General features: G+C 37.7%; 1 protein-coding gene and 1 non-coding gene across 2 annotated transcripts; one reads left to right on the plus strand and one right to left on the minus strand.

Moving 5' to 3' along the window:
• Positions 1 to 11,065: 11,065 nt before the first annotated feature.
• Positions 11,066 to 11,644, minus strand: LOC131646074 (uncharacterized; the record flags this gene model as incomplete). Its single annotated transcript, XM_058916237.1, has 1 exon — positions 11,066 to 11,644. A coding segment is annotated over exon 1 (579 nt), but the record flags the coding sequence as incomplete, so codon positions are not given.
• A 1,120-nt stretch (positions 11,645 to 12,764) lies between these two features.
• LOC131654302 (small nucleolar RNA R71) lies at positions 12,765 to 12,871 on the plus strand. The gene has a single exon (XR_009299343.1). It is a non-coding gene; the product is annotated as a small nucleolar RNA R71 (small nucleolar RNA).
• The last annotated feature ends 8,212 nt before the right edge of the window (positions 12,872 to 21,083 follow it).

Here is a 21,083-nt window from a genome sequence, read left to right on the forward strand (position 1 = left end):
AACGAACTTCGAAGCGTACTCTGGTACTGTCATGCTACCTTGAACTAGTTCCAGAAATTCAATTTCCTTTCGACCCCTTACGTCTTCAGGAAAGTACCTTCTCAAAAATTCTCTCTTGAACACAGCCCAAGAAATAGCCACACCATCAGCTTCCAGTTCAGTCCTGGTAGTCAGCCACCAGTTGTCAGCCTCTTTAGACAACATGTGAGTACCATACCTCACCTTCAGATCCTCAGCACAATCTATGACTCTGAAGATTCTCTCGATCTCCTTAAGCCACTTCTGAGCACCTTCAGGATCATGCGTGCCCTTGAACAATGGAGGATTGTTCCTCTGAAAACTGTTCAGCTGCCTGTCAGCATCAATCGCAGCTCCATTGGCATTTCCTCCCAGCACACCAGCAATCATGCCCAGAGCCTCAGCGATAGCATCATCGTTTCTTCCTCCTCTTCCAGCCATTGTTCTGCTTAAATCACAACCAATTTAATCAGAACAGAAGTATCGACAGTTAACTCTTACTAGTCGCATACACAGGAAAGCAAAACTGACACTAAGACTCTGGTCATAACGACCAACCAGGCTCTGATACAACTATTGTAACACCCCTTACTAACCCCGCGGCAATTTAAAACAATTATTCATAGTACATGAAATAAGGGTGCCACAATTCATAGTAAATAAACATCATTCAGTCATGTCATGCATTCACTGAGGTAATCATCATAAATTAAAACGTTTCATGTTAACACAGTGGAATTTATCAAAAACGGACTAAGTTTAACATCTTCAAAACTTATCCTTCAAAACATCAAAACATAACTAGAGTCATAATCATAAACTCTAAACAATCGCGTCCCTAGTGTTACAACTATCAGAGCATGACACCTGACGCTACTAAAACACTGACTCATGAGCTAATCCTCACTGAGTCGAACAACCGCTATCCTCAATCTGAAAATGACAACATGTAAGGGTGAGTCTCATCATAATTAACAAATGTTATAAGGTTATAAAGTAATAACACATCACAGTTGCATCATTCACCCAATTGTTTCATAAACAGACATTCACAACAAATCAAACCAAAATCAATACATCATTAACATTTACAACACTGGAATACATCCAATCATGTTATAAATTATGCATATGTATGAACTGACACTATGCATGTGGTACCAACATCATCAAATGGGGATAACCCATGACCGATCCAACATCGTCCAAGATACGGCCCTGCCAGCACAGATTCCACACGATGGGAATCATGCCCTTCATTGATGATCGCGACTTTACGTGTCTATAAATCTGATAACTGCAAGTGCACAGTCGTGTCGTGTAGTTTTAAAAGATATCGAATCCACAGGGACTATGAATCGATCTACCGTTATCTAAGGTTACTATGTAAAGCTAGGAGTACTAAAATTTCGATTGTTCCTAAGGGAAAGTGATTGTGAGAAAATAAAGAATAATAATAAAAGACAGGTATCAGTATGTATTTCGTTTAACTAAAGGTAATCCGAAGGTCCATTGGCTTTTGCATAATTAAATTAAAAATCTTTACTAATTCCATTGATTAAAAATCCTCGTCTCAAACTTTCGCTCTGTTGATTCAGACTACTATCCTAATCCTAATGTACGCTTTCGCCATCCCATTAGATTTTAGAAGAGCTTTTTGGAAACAATGTAATTAATAAAATGCCTATTTTACGAGGTTGTTAGCTATTTAAATCTCCTAATCTCAAACTTTCGCTCTGTTGACTCGGAGCAAGCTAATAACCCTAACGTACGCTTTCGCCATCCCGCTCGAGTGTAAAAACAATTTTTGAAAATAAGTAAGTTCCAATTAGTTTTAATACGCTTTCACCATCCTTAAAACTAATGTCCTATGTCTACTATCTGGTTAAAGATCTCAAACTTTCGCTCTATTGATTTTAACCTTTGACCGTCCTAACCCCTCAAACTTTCGCTCTATTGGTTTTAAGACTTACTAATTAAATTAGACATATAAACCAAAAATAAGTGATAATTAATAAAACATAATTAAGCCAATTTATTTCGGATCCCTACGGTTAACTTACTTTACATATCGACACCTTTAGTAATTTAGCCAGACATATTAATACGATTAAACATGCATAAATCGGTTCGGTTCATAATAATAAGCATATTAAATGGCATATAATATATCATGCAAACAAATATAAATAAGGCGGTAAATAAAAACCTGAATTAAATAAATGGTAACTGGATCTTCAAGTACTGAACTTCCACCACAGGTTGGCTGGATCGTTCTTTGGAATTTAAATGGCAGAAAATAAAAACAAGGAAATAAAAGCGATAAATCTAACGTAAGGCTAGATCTACGAAAAGTTCACAACAATTTCCAGTGTAGAAATCGTTGTGAGAAAATAAACGGTTGAATGAAAGCAGAATAAAGAAAAGCGGTTCGCGGTACAATTTCGGCAGCACTTCGTTGGCAGGAAATCGGACCGATTGAAGTGAAGTGGCTGGCTCTATTTATAGGCGAGGCTTTGAAGTTGCTTTGCATGAAAAGATGAGCTTCCAACAGACTTGGACGTGGAGACGTGCGTCTCCGTTTCTTCAGGAAGACTTGAGACGTGCGTCTCAAGTGGAGAGAATCTAGGGGCAGTTGGAGACGGGCGTCTCCTCTTGCTGACGTGGCAGAAGAGAACGTGGAGACGTGCGTCTCCACTTGCTTGCATGGTTTGGGCTACGCATTTTTGTTCCTTTGTGGGCTGGTTCGTCTCTTTTGGGCCTTTGGGTCCTTAATTGCACCCTTCTTTCACTTCAGCACTCCCTTTTCATCTTTTAGGCATAAATATTGGTCATTTAAGCTCTATTTTCTTTCCTTTTCGCAAATAGTCGTAATTGAAGTGTAAAACCTGAAACAAAGCAAATACTCGCGTAATATCATAATAAATTAACATAATAAATGGAAAATGCTATAAATATCTATGGATTTTAAGCTAAATATACGATATAAAATCGTGTTATCAAATTCCCCCAGACTTGAACCTTTGCTTGTCCTCAAGCAAAATAATAAGATAAAGATAAATAAAACACACTTCCTCCACGTCGCTCGGTCATACTCAGCTACATAGTGTTCTTATTTGAAAATAATGATAATGATTCTAGCAATAAACTTATAGTAGCGACACTAGACAACTCCCAGTATGCATACCAATCCGAATCATGCCATTATAGCTCGACCTTTGACTTGTCATCATGTTTTACCCTTTTCATTTGTGTGCAATCACATTAAGCCCATTATCTCGACACGCACATAGCAGAGTAGTCGGTTAGTGACTATGATCCTTCTCATGGAGTTCTGGCACAATATGTGGTATACTCCTTAGCGCTCATTTGAGGATTGTGGGGAATAGGACAATAGTCCTTCCTACCAAGTTCAGTACCAGATGACTTCTGAACCAATCGACAATGAGTTTTTAAATTCTTTGTATTTGAGATTTGCGACCGTTAGGTTAAATGATCTTGTGAGGATCACCTTACTTAGTAGGCACATTTCTTCTTATGGTTAAGCACATAATTATTATTATGAGGATCATACACTTATATTCATCGACTCTCTGCGTAGTTTGTATCTAAGACGGTGCCGACTGCTAGAATAAACTACTAAGGGTTATTTCAGAACTTAAAGTCGATGGTTTTGGTATAACGGGTATTCAAATCGGTTACACATACTCGGGGGTTTTAGAGTGTTGGGACACTAAGGATATTGACTATATTCAGTTTCAATGCGTTGAGTGTTTGAGTAGCTTTGTATTTCTCGAACGTGTGGGGTTTGCGTTTATCGTTTAGGAGCAAAATTTTTTGTTATGGCTCAAGAAAATGGAAGAAATTGAAATAACTACGGAATTATACATATAAGACTTAAATTCCATAAATATTCTTTATTGAATTAGAAAAACATTACAAGGAAGGGAAATAACTGAAGGGAAAAATAAAACTAAAGGAAATAGAAATAATACGACTCCCCCAGACTTAGATGATGCAATGTCCTCAGTGCATAAGAACTACTCCTCATTGTTGCGGTTTCGAGAACTGCTCGCGCCTCTTGTACGAACACGGCGACGTCTATCAGGAGGAGAGTCATTCACACGAATGTCAAGATCATTCCTAATAGCATAGTCACGGTGCTCCTGTTGCATCTCTCGGATGAGCCTAATTGTTTCAGTTTGGTTTGTCTGCATAGCTTGAACGAGTTGATCTTGGCGTTGAATAGCAGCATACATGGCTTCAAGAGTGATAGGCGGAGGGTTGTTTGGAGGAGGTTGGTTGACATCAGCTTGCCCTTGGTTGAGTTCTTCTTCATTTGCATCCATAGGTTCATTAGGATGTTCTTGTTGGTCATCTTGAGGGTTGTCTTCAATAAGCCTCCAACGTTGAACATAACGGATGTTGATTCTTTCAGGGCATGGAAGGATGACATAAGGAATAGGAACTTTGTTGACGACCAAAGTGTAACGGCCATCATGGCGGGGTGAAACCAAGTGGGAGTCACGGCAGTAGGTGAGATCGAGTGACTGAGCGGGCTTCATGAGATGTGAGAGTGAGAGGAGCTCGTCACCAAGACCTAAAGCACAGGCCAAGGAAGTGATAATGCCGCCAAGCAAGAATGGATTTGTAGCGGGGGCGTTGACTAAACCTTGGATGTGTTGGAACATAAACGGTGCGGCATTGAAACGGATATTGTTAAGCGCACAGTAAAGGAAAAATAATTCATTTTGGTTTACCTTGTGGTTGTTAGATCTCGCAAAAATAGTATGCCCCAAAACACGTTGAAAATAACGTATAGCGGGGTTTTGAATGTGAGAAGCATGGAGAGCTCTCCAACCGGTAGGATTTTCTCCAGTGAGATGGAACCAAAATTCAAAAGCGAGTTCCTCCCAAGATCGACCATTGAGTTCTTGAAAGATCGAGCGGTGAGCAATTGGTGCATGATTAAAATGCAAATATGAAGCTACGACATCTTGATCTAGAGCATATTCACGGTTGAACATCCGAAATTGGATGCTACCGGTTGAGAGTGGTTGATTAGAGGGAGTGTCGTAGTTGAAAGAACTCAAAAATTCTAAGACGAGCGGCTCATAAGTAGGTACGGGTTCGGTACAAAGATGGTGGAGGCTAGATTTAGTGAGCAAACGGGTAACACCATCAATGAGACCCAAAGTTTCTAGACACTCGGTGTTCACAAATTTTGTGGGAACAACCGAACGTTCGTAGAAGGCGACATATTTTGTTCGTTGAGCATCATTGTCATCATCTCGGAAGATAATGTTTGAAAGGTCGGGAGGTGGTCGCTCGGGACGCTCACTACGGATGAATGAACGTGGAGGCATGGTGAGTATGGAAATGAAAAATAGAAATGTAGTGTAGAAAGATAGAGAATGGTATGAAAGTTGTGAAGAAGAAGAGTGGTGGTGGTGTGGTTTTATAGTGAGGTTTGAAAATGGTGTGGTTAATGGAGAATTAAAATGGATTAATGGTGGTGTTTGAAGTTTGAATAGAATAGAGAAGTGGGAAATGAATGGAGTTTAAGAGGTGAATGATGGAGGATGAATGAGGTTTATGGAGTTTAAATGGAATAAATAAGGGGAAGAATGAAGAAGATTGAAAGATGAATTTTGAAATTCAAATTCAAAATTCAAGAGGGAAAGAAAAATGGTCTGCGTGGTCAAATGCAGACTGCTGGCCTTGGGAGACGTGCGTCTCAGGCAATCAGTCTGCTGGGGCAGAGCATGGAGACGTGCGTCTCCTATCCCCTGATTCTTGTCAGCTGGTCCCACATAGATGGAGACGGGCGTCTCCTGTTGCAGGCAGGTGGGTCACGCATGCAAGTGACCAGACAGTGCTGACAGATACCATAATTTGTCCATCAGTTCAGAACAGTGTCGAATTTTAATACTATTAACAACAAAAATGATAACCAGGCAAGTATATATAGCAGTCAATAGCAGTGTAATATAACACAGTAGCAGTAATCAAAAGAATTTTGCATTTAATATTAAACCAGTACTGAGTGTTAACAGAAGCAGAAAGTAAAAGTGCAGAAAAATGAAAATCTAAACTAGGAATAGAAATTACTAAAACTATAAATAAAATCTAATAGTCTAATACGGTAACATCTAGCCACGTCTATTGTTGTGCTCATTAGACTGAATGTGTTTGAAAACTTCGTCGAACTGAGCATTTACGGTGTCGATAAAATCGAAGAACTGCATTTGCAAAGTGTGTAGCTCGTTGCGCACATGTTGTACATCTTTTTGTAGCGCAGTGATGGCTTGCTCGTGCGTATTCAGATTAGGCATTCTTTGATTCACCGATGCGGTAGATGTAGCAGGTTGTTGTTGCTCGAGCTCGACATCAGTCATATCAACAGTGTAATCATCAACGGAATCTTCAGAACGAGTTTCAGGCTCATACTCAGATATAGGTTCATCAACAGGAAGAGGTTCATAATCAGGAATGAGTTCATCTTCAGGATTAGGTTCATAGTAACCAGGAGGTGTTTCAGGTTCAGATTCAGATGCAGGCATTTCCTCATCAAAATGTTCATAAGCTTGAGGAGTTTCAGGTGATGGCTCTCTCTCAAGAATCTGACCATAGTAAAGCCAGTTGGCAGGGTTGTGCACACTCGTCCTAGGATTCGGTAAGGTGAACTGATACCAAACTTTGTTATCAATGAGCAATTCAAACCGATCAGGTCCAAGGTTACCGATGATACCTCGGTTAAAGCAGAAGTTGATGTCCATAGAGGTATGGGTACCATAAGGTGTCAATCTAAGCAAAGGCACTCTCATTCCTATGGCATTAGCAATCATAGTGACAAATCCGCCGATCCTAATGGGTGAAACTTCGTCTTGCGTGATGCGCTCGAAGTTTGTTAGCATGAATGCGATGGCATTGGCCGGGCGATTCTGAGAGGAGCAGAACATGATGAATAACTCTTCTCTAGTAACTTCAGTGACATTATCAGGCTTTCCAAAAATATAGTGAGCAAGGATCTTGTGAAAGTAGCGGAAAGCAGGATTGTGGATGTTCTCAGATTGAAATTCATTCTCTTCAGGGTTGTCGTTTCCAGTGATCTTGCCCCAGTATTTTTCCAACTCCCAGTATGGAAGATTTTCTTCAGCTACTTTGGCGTATGCATCAGGTCCATGAGGTAGTTCTAGCATTTCAGTAAAATCTAGGATGCAGAAATTAAACTCCATACCAAAGAGTCTAAAGAGAATAACTCCTTTTCTCAGCCCTTGGCCACAGTTTGGAAGATAGGTCAGGGAGCTCAAGAATTCCAGAGTGAGCTTCCGGTAAGTGCTAAACTTGCGGAACAAGTGAGAACCAGTCCAACCAATTTGGTTAAGCAGGTGTAGGATGCTTTCTTCGATACCAAGTTTCACCATAGTTGGTTGGTGAGGATAGCAAGTCAAATCCATGTGTCTTTCAGCCAGCTTGTTAAATCTTGCTTCTTGTCCTCTACCACGGAACACAACTTCCATATTATCAACTTCTTGCATCGTAGTTAGTAGTTAAATGAAAAACCTAGAAGTTGAAAATATTAAGATTAAGTTAGAACTAGGCTAGTGTTCATTTTTAAAAATAAAATTAAATAAAACAAGTTATAATAATAATTATAATTATAAAAAGGAAGTATTTTCTCGAATTAAGATAGCAGCTATAATTATAATAATTATTATAAGATGTGTGAAAAAATAAGAAAATTAAAATTTAGAATAATTAAAAATAGAATAATTAAATGAAAATTAAAGGTTAAAAATTAAAAATAAAATAAAATAAAAATAAAAAGAATAAATAAATGTGGGTTGTCTCCCACCAAGCGCTTTGTTTAATGTCGTAAGCTCGACGATTTTAAAATAGAAAACTATTTTTTCGAAAGAGCGGGCAGTTCGTCAAGTTTAAAAACTTCGATGTTTTCATCGTGTTCGAGATGATGGTAATACTTAAGACGTTGCCCATTTACGACAAAAGGTTTGACGGTTTCTCCTTTGATTTCTATCGCTCCACTCGGAAATATGTTAGTTATTTCGAAAGGGCCAGACCATCTAGATCGTAACTTACCAGGAAATAATTTTAGTCTAGAATTAAATAAAAGTACTTTATCGCCTATGCTAAAATTTTTCCTAGATATACGCTTGTCGTGCCATTTTTTCGTTCGTTCTTTATAGATTTTGGCGTTTTCGTAAGCGTCTTGTCTAAGTTCTTCTAATTCGTTTATGTCTAGAAGTCGTTTCTCACCAGCGGCAGTGTAGTTTAGGTTTAAGTTCTTAATGGCCCAATAGGCTTTATGTTCTAACTCTACCGGTAGGTGGCATGATTTTCCATAAACGAGTTTGAATGGGGTAGTTCCTATTGGAGTTTTGAAAGCTGTTCTATAAGCCCATAAAGCTTCATTTAGCTTGGTTGACCAATCTTTCCTAGATATAGCAACAGTTTTCTCCAATATTTGTTTTATTTCGCGGTTAGATACTTCTACTTGACCGCTTGTTTGTGGATGGTATGGTGTGGCTATTCGATGATTCACTCCATATTTTCGAAGGAGTTTCTCAAGTATTCTTGAAATGAAATGGGAACCACCATCGCTAATTACCAATCTTGGCACACCGAACCTAGGAAAGATGATGTTTTTGAAAAGTTTGATAACTACTCGTGTATCGTTTGTAGGAGAAGCAATAGCTTCTATCCATTTTGAAACGTAATCGACGGCTACGAGTATATATTGATTTCCAAACGATGACGGAAACGGTCCCATGAAGTCTATTCCCCAGACGTCAAATATTTCTACTTCTAGAATGCCTTTTTGAGGCATTTCATCGCGTGTTGAAATGTTTCCAGTTCGTTGGCATCTATCACAGCTTAGTACAGCAAAATAAACGTCTTTCCACAGGTTGGGCCAGAAGAGTCCAGATTGAAGGATTTTGGCGCAGGTTCTAGATGTGCTATGGTGTCCTCCACACGGTGCAGAATGGCAGTGTGTTATTATGCTTCTTATTTCTTCTTCGGGTACACAACGTCTAAAGATTCCATCGGGGCCTCTTTTGAACAAGAGTGGGTCGTCCCAATAGTAATGTTTTAGGTCATGGAAGAATTTCTTCTTCTGTTGGTAACTTAGATCAGGAGGAAGCACACCAGCAGCTAGGTAGTTTACGAAATCTGCATACCAAGGTGCGTCAGATCGGGCTAAAGCTATTTCAGCTAATTTGTTGGTTTCAGAGTTTGGACGGTACGGTTCGAATTCATTTGCTTCTAATTGAGCGATGAGTCTTTCGTAAGGGAAATCATCGTCAATTGGTACTTCTTCGGGTTTTAAATTTTCCAAACGAGAGAGGTGATCTGCTACCACATTTTCAGTGCCTTTTTTATCTTTAATTTCCAGGTCGAACTCTTGTAGTAACAATATCCATCTCAAAAGTCTTGGCTTAGCGTCCTTTTTGGTTAGGAGGTACCTAATGGCGGCGTGGTCAGTGTATATGATTATTTTGGCTCCTACCAGGTAAGAACGGAATTTGTCTAATGCAAATACGACAGCTAATAATTCTTTTTCTGTCGTGGCATAATTCATCTGAGCTTCGTCTAGGGTTCTACTCGCATAATATATGACATGTAGTTTCTTATCCTTTCTTTGTCCTAGAACGGCTCCTACAGCATAATCACTTGCGTCACACATTATTTCGAAAGGCTCATTCCAGTCGGGAGGTTGCATAATTGGCGCAGAGATTAATGCTCGTTTAAGCGTTTGAAATGCTTCAGTGCATTTATCGGTGAAAATAAATTCGGCGTCTTTCATAAGTAGTTCAGTTAAGGGTTTGGTTATTTTAGAGAAATCCTTAATGAAGCGTCGGTAAAAACCAGCGTGTCCCAGAAAACTTCTTATTTCTCTAACGGTTTTGGGAGGTTGAAGGTTTTCGATAATTTCGATTTTTGCTTTATCAACTTCGATTCCTCTATCGGATACGATGTGTCCAAGTACAATTCCTTGTCGAACCATGAAATGACATTTTTCCCAATTAAGGACTAGGTTTACGCTTACGCATCGTTTAAGCACCATTTCAAGGTTTTCTAAACATGTTTCAAAACTTCCTCCACAGACAGAGAAGTCGTCCATAAAGACCTCCATTATTCCATCTAGGAAGTCGGCAAATATTGCCATCATGCATCTTTGGAAGGTCGCGGGTGCATTGCAGAGTCCAAAAGGCATTCGTCTATAAGCGAATGTACCATAAGGACAGGTGAATGTGGTCTTCTCTTGGTCGTCAGGGTGGATAGGAATTTGGAAAAATCCGGAGTATCCATCCAGATAACAAAAATGCGAGTGTTTAGCTAGGCGTTCGAGCATTTGATCTATGAAAGGTAAAGGGAAATGGTCTTTTCGGGTAGCTTTGTTTAGCTTCCTATAGTCAATGCACATTCTCCATCCAGTTTGGGTACGTTGTGCTACAGATTCTCCTTTTGCATTAGTGATTACAGTGACTCCTCCTTTCTTTGGTACGACGTGAACAGGGCTAACCCATTTACTGTCGGATATAGGATATATTATTCCAGCTTCTAGCAGTTTTTGGATTTCCTTTTTAACCACATCGCTCATAATAGGATTTATTCGCCTTTGATGTTCCCTAGAGGTTTTACTATCGTCTTCGAGCATAATGCGGTGCATACACAGAGAAGGGCTTATACCTTTCAGATCTGATATGTTATATCCTAAAGCGGTAGGGTATTTTCTTTGGACATTAAGTAATTTTTCAGTCTCGGTTCGTCCTAAGTTGGCGTTCACTATAACTGGTCGGTTTAGTTCTTCGTCTAGAAATTCGTATCTAAGATCGGTAGGAAGTGTCTTCAGCTCTATAGCAGGTTTCTTAGGTCCAGGTATAGGATCGGGAGTTAAGGCTAAGCATTCACTCAGGTGGTTATCTTGATATTCCTCACGCCAGTTGTCATCTTCAAGAATTGGCGGCATAGGAATTCTTAGGATCTCGGTTTCCTTATTTGGTTCGGATTTTATTTCCTTGACACACTCGTCGATTATGTCAGCAGAACAGCATGTGTCAATTATAGAAGGTGCTTTTAGGAATTGGGAAAGTATAAATTCTATTTTCTCTTCTCCTACTTCGAAAGTAAGCTTTCCTCGCTTTACATCTATAATTGCACCAGCGGTTGCTAAAAATGGTCTTCCTAATATGATCGGGATGTTAGAATCTTCTTGGATATCCATAATGATGAAGTCAGTTGGGATGTAGAATTGACCTACACGAACAGGGATATTCTCTAACATTCCTACGGGGTATTTAACTGAACGGTCAGCTAGTTGAAGAGACATTCTCGTTGCTTTAAGCTCACCTAGATTGAGTTTCTTACAGGTCGAAAGAGGCATCAAACTAACACTAGCTCCTAAGTCGCACAAGGCTTTCTCTATGATGGTTTTTCCTATTACGCAGGGTATAGAGAAACTACCAGGGTCTTTCAGTTTTGGAGGCATGTTATTTTGGATGATAGCGCTACATTCAGCGGTAAGCGTTATAGTTTCGTTATCCTCGAGTTTCTTTTTGTTTGATAATATTTCTTTTAAGAACTTAGCGTACGAAGGCATCTCAGTTATGGCTTCTGTGAACGGTATGGTTATGTTTAATTGCTTCAGAAGTTCTACAAATCTTTTAAATTGCGCTTCGGTTTTTGATTTAGCTAATCTCTGAGGGTAAGGAATTGGTGGCTTATAAGGCGGCGGTGGAACATAAGGTTTCTCTTTTTCGGGTTCCACTTCGTTAGTGTTCTCATCAGTCTTAGCAGTTTGTTCGTCAGTTGTTTTCTTTTGGGTTTCCTTTGGCTCTTGTTGTGACATGGGTACGTTTCGAGTTCTAGGATCTATGGGTCCATCGTAATTCGTTCCACTTCGTAGTGTTATCGCGTTTGCATGTCCTTTAGGATTGGGTTGAGGTTGAGCAGGAAACGTGCCAGCAGGGGCAGCAGTAGGTGCTTGTTGTTGAGCTACTTGTGAGATTTGGGTTTCTAACATTTTGTTATGTGTAGCTAAAGCATCTACTTTGTTCGATAGTTGTTTTAGTTGCTCGCTATTGTGGATGTTTTGATTCAGGAAGTCCTTATTGGTTTGTTGTTGGGAAGCTATGAAGTTCTCCATCATGATTTCTAGATTTGACTTCCTAGGGGTGTTTTGAGCAGCTACAGGCGCTTTTTGGTAGCCAGGTGGTACAGCAGGTGCTTGTCCAGGCGCGTACAACGCATTGTTGTTCTTATAAGAAAAGTTCGGGTGGTTTTTCCATCCAGGGTTGTACGTGTTAGAATAAGGGTTTCCTTGAGCGTAATTTACTTGATCAGATGGGACTCCAGTCAAGAGTTGGCATTCAGCAACTACATGTCCAGTCAATCCACAAATCTTGCAGTTAGGTGTTACAGCGGCAGCGGTGGCTAAAGGAGTGATGGTTAAGTTCTCGATCTTTTGAGTTAAAGCGTCTACTTTAGCGTTAACGCGGTCTATACCACTTATTTCGTACATTCCTCCTTTGGTTTGGGCTTTCTCTAGAGCGGCTCGTTCTCCACCCCATTGGTAATGGTTTTGTGCCATGTTCTCTATGAGTTTGTATGCTTCATCATGGGGTTTGTCCATTAATGCTCCGCCAGCAGCGGCATCTATAGTCATTTTAGTGTTATATAAGAGACCACCATAGAAAGTATGGATGATCAGCCATGGTTCGAGTCCATGATGAGGGCATATTCTAAGCATGTCCTTGTAACGTTCCCAAGCTTCGAAGAGTGATTCGTTATCTTTCTGGGTAAATCCGTTGATTTGACCTCTAAGCATAGCAGTTTTGCTAGGCGGAAAGTATCTAGCTAAGAATACTCTTTTCAATTCGTCCCACGTGGTTATGGAGTTCGAAGGCAGGGATTGAAGCCACGCTCTCGCTCTGTCTCTCAAGGAGAAAGGGAAAAGGCGTAATCGAATAGCTTCGGAACTAACGTTGTTGGCTTTGATAGTGTCGGCGTATTGCACGAACACAGATAAATGGAGATTGGGGTCGTCTACAGGGCTTCCAGAGAATTAATTCTGTTGAACAGCTTGGACCAACGAAGGTTTGAGTTCGAAATTGTTTGCCTCAATCGCAGGTGGTGCGATACTCGAATGCGGTTCAGCGCGCGAAGGAGCGGCATAGTCTCTAAGAGGACGAATAGCAGCCATCTCTAACTTCGGGGTGATTTGATTAATTTGATCAGTAAAAATCAATTCCTGATTAATCGGAATTTCTGCTACTTCGGGAAGATTGCGAGCTCGACGTTTGACGTTAATGAAACGTTCGATCTCGTTAATTCGTTGTATTAAATCTCCTCCTTGTGAACGAGTATTTGGCATACAATCGTTCAGAAAGAAAGGGAAGAATTGTCCTAGTCTCTACGGTGTAACAGTGAGTTACGATATCGACTTAAATAGTCCCCGGCAACGGCGCCAAAAACTTGATCGCGACTTTACGTGTCTATAAATCTGATAACTGCAAGTGCACAGTCGTGTCGTGTAGTTTTAAAAGATATCGAATCCACAGGGACTATGAATCGATCTACCGTTATCTAAGGTTACTATGTAAAGCTAGGAGTACTAAAATTTCGATTGTTCCTAAGGGAAAGTGATTGTGAGAAAATAAAGAATAATAATAAAAGACAGGTATCAGTATGTATTTCGTTTAACTAAAGGTAATCCGAAGGTCCATTGGCTTTTGCATAATTAAATTAAAAATCTTTACTAATTCCATTGATTAAAAATCCTCGTCTCAAACTTTCGCTCTGTTGATTCAGACTACTATCCTAATCCTAATGTACGCTTTCGCCATCCCATTAGATTTTAGAAGAGCTTTTTGGAAACAATGTAATTAATAAAATGCCTATTTTACGAGGTTGTTAGCTATTCAAATCTCCTAATCTCAAACTTTCGCTCTGTTGACTCGGAGCAAGCTAATAACCCTAACGTACGCTTTCGCCATCCCGCTCGAGTGTAAAAACAATTTTTGAAAATAAATAAGTTCCAATTAGTTTTAATACGCTTTCGCCATCCTTAAAACTAATTTCCTATGTCTACTATCTGGTTAAAGATCTCAAACTTTCGCTGTATTGATTTTAACCTTTGACCGTCCTAACCCCTCAAACTTTCGCTCTATTGGTTTTAAGACTTACTAATTAAATTAGACATATAAACCAAAAATAAGTGATAATTAATAAAACATAATTAAGCCAATTTATTTCGGATCCCTACGGTTAACTTACTTTACATACCGACACCTTTAGTAATTTAGCCAGACATATTAATACGATTAAACATGCATAAATCGGTTCGGTTCATAATAATAAGCATATTAAATGGCATATAATATATCATGCAAACAAATATAAATAAGGCGGTAAATAAAAACCTGAATTAAATAAATGGTAACTGGATCTTCAAGTACTGAACTTCCACCACAGGTTGGCTGGATCGTTCTTCGGAATTTAAATGGCAGAAAATAAAAACAAGGAAATAAAAGCGATAAATCTAACGTAAGGCTAGATCTACGAAAAGTTCACAACAATTTCCAGTGTAGAAATCGTTGTGAGAAAATAAACGGTTGAATGAAAGCAGAATAAAGAAAAGCGGTTCGCGGTACAATTTCGGCAGCACTTCGTTGGCAGGAAATCGGACCGATTGAAGTGAAGTGGCTGGCTCTATTTATAGGCGAGGCTTTGAAGTTTCTTTGCGTGAAAAGAGGAGCTTCCAACAGACTTGGACGTGGAGACGTGCGTCTCCGTTTCTTCAGGAAGACTTGAGAGGTGCGTCTCAAGTGGAGAGAATCTAGGGGCAGTTGGAGACGGGTGTCTCCTCTTGCTGACGTGGCAGAAGAGAACGTGGAGACGTGCGTCTCCACTTGCTTGCATGGTTTGGGCTACGCATTTTTGTTCCTTTGTGGGCTGGTTCGTTTCTTTTGGGCCTTTGGGTCCTTAATTGCACCTTTCTTTCACTTCAGCACTCCCTTTTCATCTTTTAGGCATAAATATTGGTCATTTAAGCTCTATTTTCTTTCCTTTTCGCAAATAGTCGTAATTGAAGTGTAAAACCTGAAACAAAGCAAATACTCGCGTAATATCATAATAAATTAACATAATAAATGGAAAATGCTATAAATATCTATGGATTTTAAGCTAAATATACGATATAAAATCGTGTTATCAACTGATCCAACACACCCTTATGGATACAGTATCATCAATGAACATGAATGAATGCAACATATACAACATACTTCTACTATCATCATTATCAATCATCAACATCATCATCATCATTCAAGTATGTTCATATATATTAACATCATTCAATCACAATTCCATAATCATCATATACAAAACATACACGTATTTGCATCAATCATCATACTCAATAAGAATAACATACATGTATTTTCATCATTCTAAAAACCGATCAATCATCATCATATAGATTATCCTACAATGTTCGTTTAGCTCAAAACGGCGCATCAAACGGACCAACGGTTAAAAAGTTATGCATCTTTGAACTTTTAAAAATATCTCAAAACACCAACAGCACGCGGCGCCATCACCTGTTCGCGGTGCGAACTGAGCGTCCCAAAAATTCATTGGCTCTCTGCCAAGCTGTTCGCGCCGCAAACATCTACACGCAGCGCGAAACAAGAAAAAGTTACGCCTTCGCGGCGCGAACACAGGTACGCGGCGCGACCTAAGCGTATCACAACTTCCTGGCATTCTGCCCACCTGTTCGCGGCGCCACCCTGTGCACGCGGCGCGAACCGGCGATTTCAGAAACCCCAACCTGCAGAAAACAGCACTCTATGCGTTCCAAACACACCCAATTCATACCAATACGAACCTAGGGAAATAGATTGCACAAACAACACAAAATACGTCTCATAATACACCAATTACACATCAATTGAGACCATAACAACGCAGACATCATAGATTCAAACATAGAGATCAAACATCATACAATTGACTCAATCCCTAAACCTATCATATGACTCAATCGACCCGAATTCCACATCTATTCAGTATTATCAACCCCTAACCCGATAATAGATGATAATCAGATAAGTCCCCCCTTACCTTAGACAAATTTCTCGATTCTTGGTCTCTCCCTCTACCGTTCTCCTTCACGTTCCTCGTTCCTCAGACTTCTGTTCTTTCACGTTCTTTCTTTCTTCCCGATTCCAATTATTTTATGAAAATAATAATAATATTAGTAAAGGACCTTCCTATATCACACCCCCCCTTTTACTATTTCTCACATGGCCCAAATGCCATAAACCATTATTTATTTATTATTTTCACAAAATTCTTAATAATTCTAATTATTAATTCAATATTCTTGATTAAATTAATATTAAAATTATACGGGCGTTACACTACGCTCGCCCGGTGGAAATCTGTGGGCGCTGGCTCGCCTGACGGAACAACTCGCAAGGCGGAAGCCATAAAACAAGCGCTCGCCCGGCGAAGCAAAACGCTTGCCCGACGCTCTACACTAGAACTGGAAAATCTGTGCGTTTTCTGCACTTCCAACACCAACTCAAATTCGATTTTAACCATCCAAAACTCATCCAAACAGCAATTTAACACACATAAAAGGTACCTAAACATGTTTCTAACCATGGGTTCATTTACAAACATCATCAACATGATTAATGGCACAGTTTCATAGAATTCTATCATGAACCCTAACAATTTCAATTCACACATTCATAGACAACAACATACAATCTGACCCACCCTAAACATCATCATACAACCCCTTATCATGAAAGAATCCCACCCTTACCTTAGGTTTTGGATTGAAGACAACTATAGCTTCAATCTTGGATTCTCCTTTTCTCTTTACTTTTCTCTTCTTTCTCTTCTTTTCCCAATTTCACCAAATAAGCTTCTCACTCTCTATTCTCTAAAACCCTTGGTTTTGTTAAACCCTTACTATCTTTCTCATAATGCTAATGGACTCTAATTAGCACCTCTCAAATATTAATACTACTTAGGCCCAATACCTCATACCCTCACTAACTTATATTATTTACTAACAATTCCCAAATAAAATAACATAAAATCAATTAAGCATATAATTAACACATAATTCACACAACTGTCAATTAATTTACACAACAAACATAACATAAATAATTAAAGTAGAAACGGGCGTTACATAAAGAACGTCCCTTCTGAATTTCTAAATATGATGAATGATATTTTTATTCCTTATATTGAATTTATAGTTGTTTACACTGATGGTGTTTTATTTTTTTTCTAACACTATGGATCGGCATATGAAACATTTAAAAATATTTAAGAGTTTAGTTAAGCATAATGGATTAGTTATACCTGCTCCTAAGATGAAAATATTTCGGACTAAAATTAGATTTTAGGCCATGAAATTGATCAAGGAATTATTATTCCTATTCAAAAAAGTATTGAATTTGCTTCTACGTTTCCTGATATCAAGACTAATAAGAAACAATTACAAAGGTTTATTGGTAGTCTTAATTATATTTTGCAATTTACTATGAGAATCTTGTCAGTGTTACTGGAATATTACATGCTAGGCTTAGAAAAAATCCTGGCCCTTGAACTGATAAACATTCTCAAGCAGTCTGAAGAATTAAAAATAAAGTTAAATGTTTGCCTTGCTTATCTCCGGCTAATCCCAAGTATTTTAAAATTATTTAAATTGATGCTTCAGACTTAGGGTATTGAGGAATTCTTAAACAGGTTATACCTGAAATATCTAAAGAAGTTTTGGTTAGATTTAGCTCTGGTAAATGGAATCCTACTCAGTCTAAATATTCGACTATCAAAAAAGAAATGATTTTTATTGTAAAACGTGTTTCAAAATTTCAAGATTATTTACTTAATAATTTTTTTTATTACAAATTAATTACAGCTCTGCTAAATCAATTATTGAAAAGATGTTAAAAATCTTGTTGCAAAACAAATATTTTCTAGCTGGCAATCTCAATTATCAATGTTTGAATTTGATATTAAACATATTAAAGGTGAAAATAATTCACTTGAGGGTTATCACACCTGTGAATCTTTGCAGGGAAAAAGTTACACCCCCATCTAAGGGAGGAAGAGGCCGCGGTTATGGACGAGGCCTTGGAAGAGGGAGTAACAATATGTTACTCCAAAGTGAATCAAATATTCTTCTTGTAGGGGATTGGACTGCAGTCTATAAAGGTATAAATATGCAGCAATTACCTACCTCAAAAAAGGAAGATATACCTTCCTCTTCTAAATAGATTATATCTTTCAAAGAAATTACGGTCAATGACCCACCTCAAGAGCAAGTAATTTGTTATTTTGAGAATCTAGTTACAGAGAAAATTATGTATATTGAGGATGAGGATCTAAAAATAAATCCAAATGATGGATGGGCTATAAAAACAAGATACCTTGAATCAAGAGGATATCCAGGTCTTCATAATAAATCAAGACCATATTTAGAAATCTTACTAGTAGTTACTGGATCGATAACCTTTACTCATCATTATCAAAACAACAATCTTGAGAGTTTCATAAACTTTAGTAAATGCCACATTAATAAGATTTTATCACCCAGAGAATGGGGTCTTAACCCTAATGGTGAAAAGGCAATAAGAATTGCCGAAGGAAAATATATTTATTTCAATTATTGGGATTATGTCCAGGCTTTCACCCAAGCCTTTTATTATTAGAATCCTAAGAATAAACATTCTTGGTTTTTCTCAATTAATCCAGACGTGATTAATGGACCATTCCAAATTGGTTTTATGCCTGGTGGATTAAACTTGGTCCTACGTTGGAAATTATACCAAAAGAGTTAAATGATTTGTATACTCCTTGGTGTGAAAATAGTCCACTGTTATTAAAAATCTCATCAAATTTGATAACTGGACAGTGTCCATTTCTTTTCTTCACTAAGTTTCGAATTCCTTGGATTTGGAGATGGACTATCACAATTTCTAATGACAAGTTTAATATCCCCACACTAGAAAGAAATTTTTTCTACAAATGGTGGAATAAGATGGGTTTAGAAGACATCTATGATAAAATTGTTCTAATAAAATCAGCCTTGACTGAGGACAAAATTAACAATGTTAACGATCAAAGCTCTCATGTCTATGGGAAACTTGAAGAACTTTTTTCAAAGTAAATATCCCAACGAAACAGAAGAAGAAATTATGGTCAGAAATTTGGATTATATGAAGACTCAATTCTTCTATACTTTCCAATCTCAAGCTTCAAAAGATGATATGCAATCTATGAAGACCAGTTCATCCATGGGATCAATAGATTCCAACACCTTTGAAGGTTTAGCTGGCAAAGCTCAAAATTATGAGACTTCTGGGATGTTATGATTCAATCTATGGCCCGAAAGACTAAAGAAAAAGCCAAAGCTAAGCAACTACAATAATTGTCTAAAAGCAATAATGCAAAGATAAGAGAGATTCTTATCTTGAAAGAAAACAAATGTAAAAAACAAATGCAAATATAAGAGGAAATCTTATCTTGGAAGAAAGCAAATGCAAAGATAAGAATCTTATCTTGGAAAGAGGAAAATAAGAGAGAATCTTATCTTCTTTTACATTATTTTGTAAGAAACTTTTTGTTGTTTGTGAATTATATTTGTGTCGATGGGGTCTGGTGTGTACCGTCATTAATAATTCATCTTTGTTTGTTGTAATCGTCTATTATAGATAAGACTTACCTATTTAAATAGTAAGCCTTTGTATCTATATATAAAGAAATTTTCTTTTCTTTTATAAATACGCAACTTTAATACAACAAAGTTTTATATATACTCTGCCTTCTTTCTAGTCTCTATCATTAAAATATCTATAATTTCGATCTAATTCCGCTGGTATATATTTCTGGACATTTCTGGATATATATATATATATATATATATATATATATATATATATATATATATATATATATATATATATATATATATATATATATATATATATATATATATTCTACAAATACCATGAACACTCCCTCAAACATTTGTTATTATTCAAGTCCATTGTCATTGTCCCTGTCACCAAAGCAAATTCATTTTTTATGGTGCATAAATAAATGTTCTTATAAGTAATAGTTTCGGTGATATATCCTTAAAAAATTATTTTGATGATACTTTGAATTTTGCTAAAAAAAAAAGTAGGCATCGACGTGAAGGTGCTGCCATTTGTAGTGCTGCGCACGAACACACCGAATATTATTGGAGTAGATTCTGGTTCCTTGGCCGCCTTTTTGCTGATGCACTGTATCTGTTTATATAACGCACTTGACATGCATATGCTGCTAATATGCCCCATTCCAATGCCATGATGCATACTCCATTCTTGATTTTATTAATTATTATTTAATTATTTTTTATTGATATTTTATTTGAACTTATACAGAAGTATCTATAGCTCCATTCTTTTTTTAAAACAATATATTTATTCCCATAATTAATACTTGTTCTTACATTATTTTTTTTCACAAGTGTAAAGGATCTGCACTGACAATGTAAAACAGTTTACACTATCATTCAATAGAAAATAAACAATTTATCATATCATTAAAATTTTTTATAGATAAAAGTGTGATGAAATTGAATATATGATTGTGATTGGTTGATAGTGTAAAACTAATTTACGCTGTCGATGCATCACCCTTTTTCTTTTTTTTCACATGTTTAGTTTTCCATTTATATTCACTATTATTAAGAAATGCTGCCGTTTGTTTTCTCTTCAAACAAGATAAATAAAAATACAACTTAGGATTTTTTTTAAATGAGTTTAATTTTCTTTTATAAAAGTCAACTAATAAGTTGGGCTACAATTCCACAATTCCACATATATGCTACAATATCCACATTGTGGTTAGGGATGTTAAGGGGGGCGGAGCATACATTCCCGTCATAATCGCCACCTTTGAATCTATTTTCCATCTTTGCTTCGGATCTCCGCTACGGGAAGATTTTGTCCTCCATTCCTGTC

The sequence above is a fragment of the Vicia villosa genome, linkage group LG2 (genome assembly GCF_029867415.1).
Source record: "Vicia villosa cultivar HV-30 ecotype Madison, WI linkage group LG2, Vvil1.0, whole genome shotgun sequence".
In the NCBI taxonomy this organism is placed as follows: Eukaryota; Viridiplantae; Streptophyta; class Magnoliopsida; order Fabales; family Fabaceae; genus Vicia; species Vicia villosa.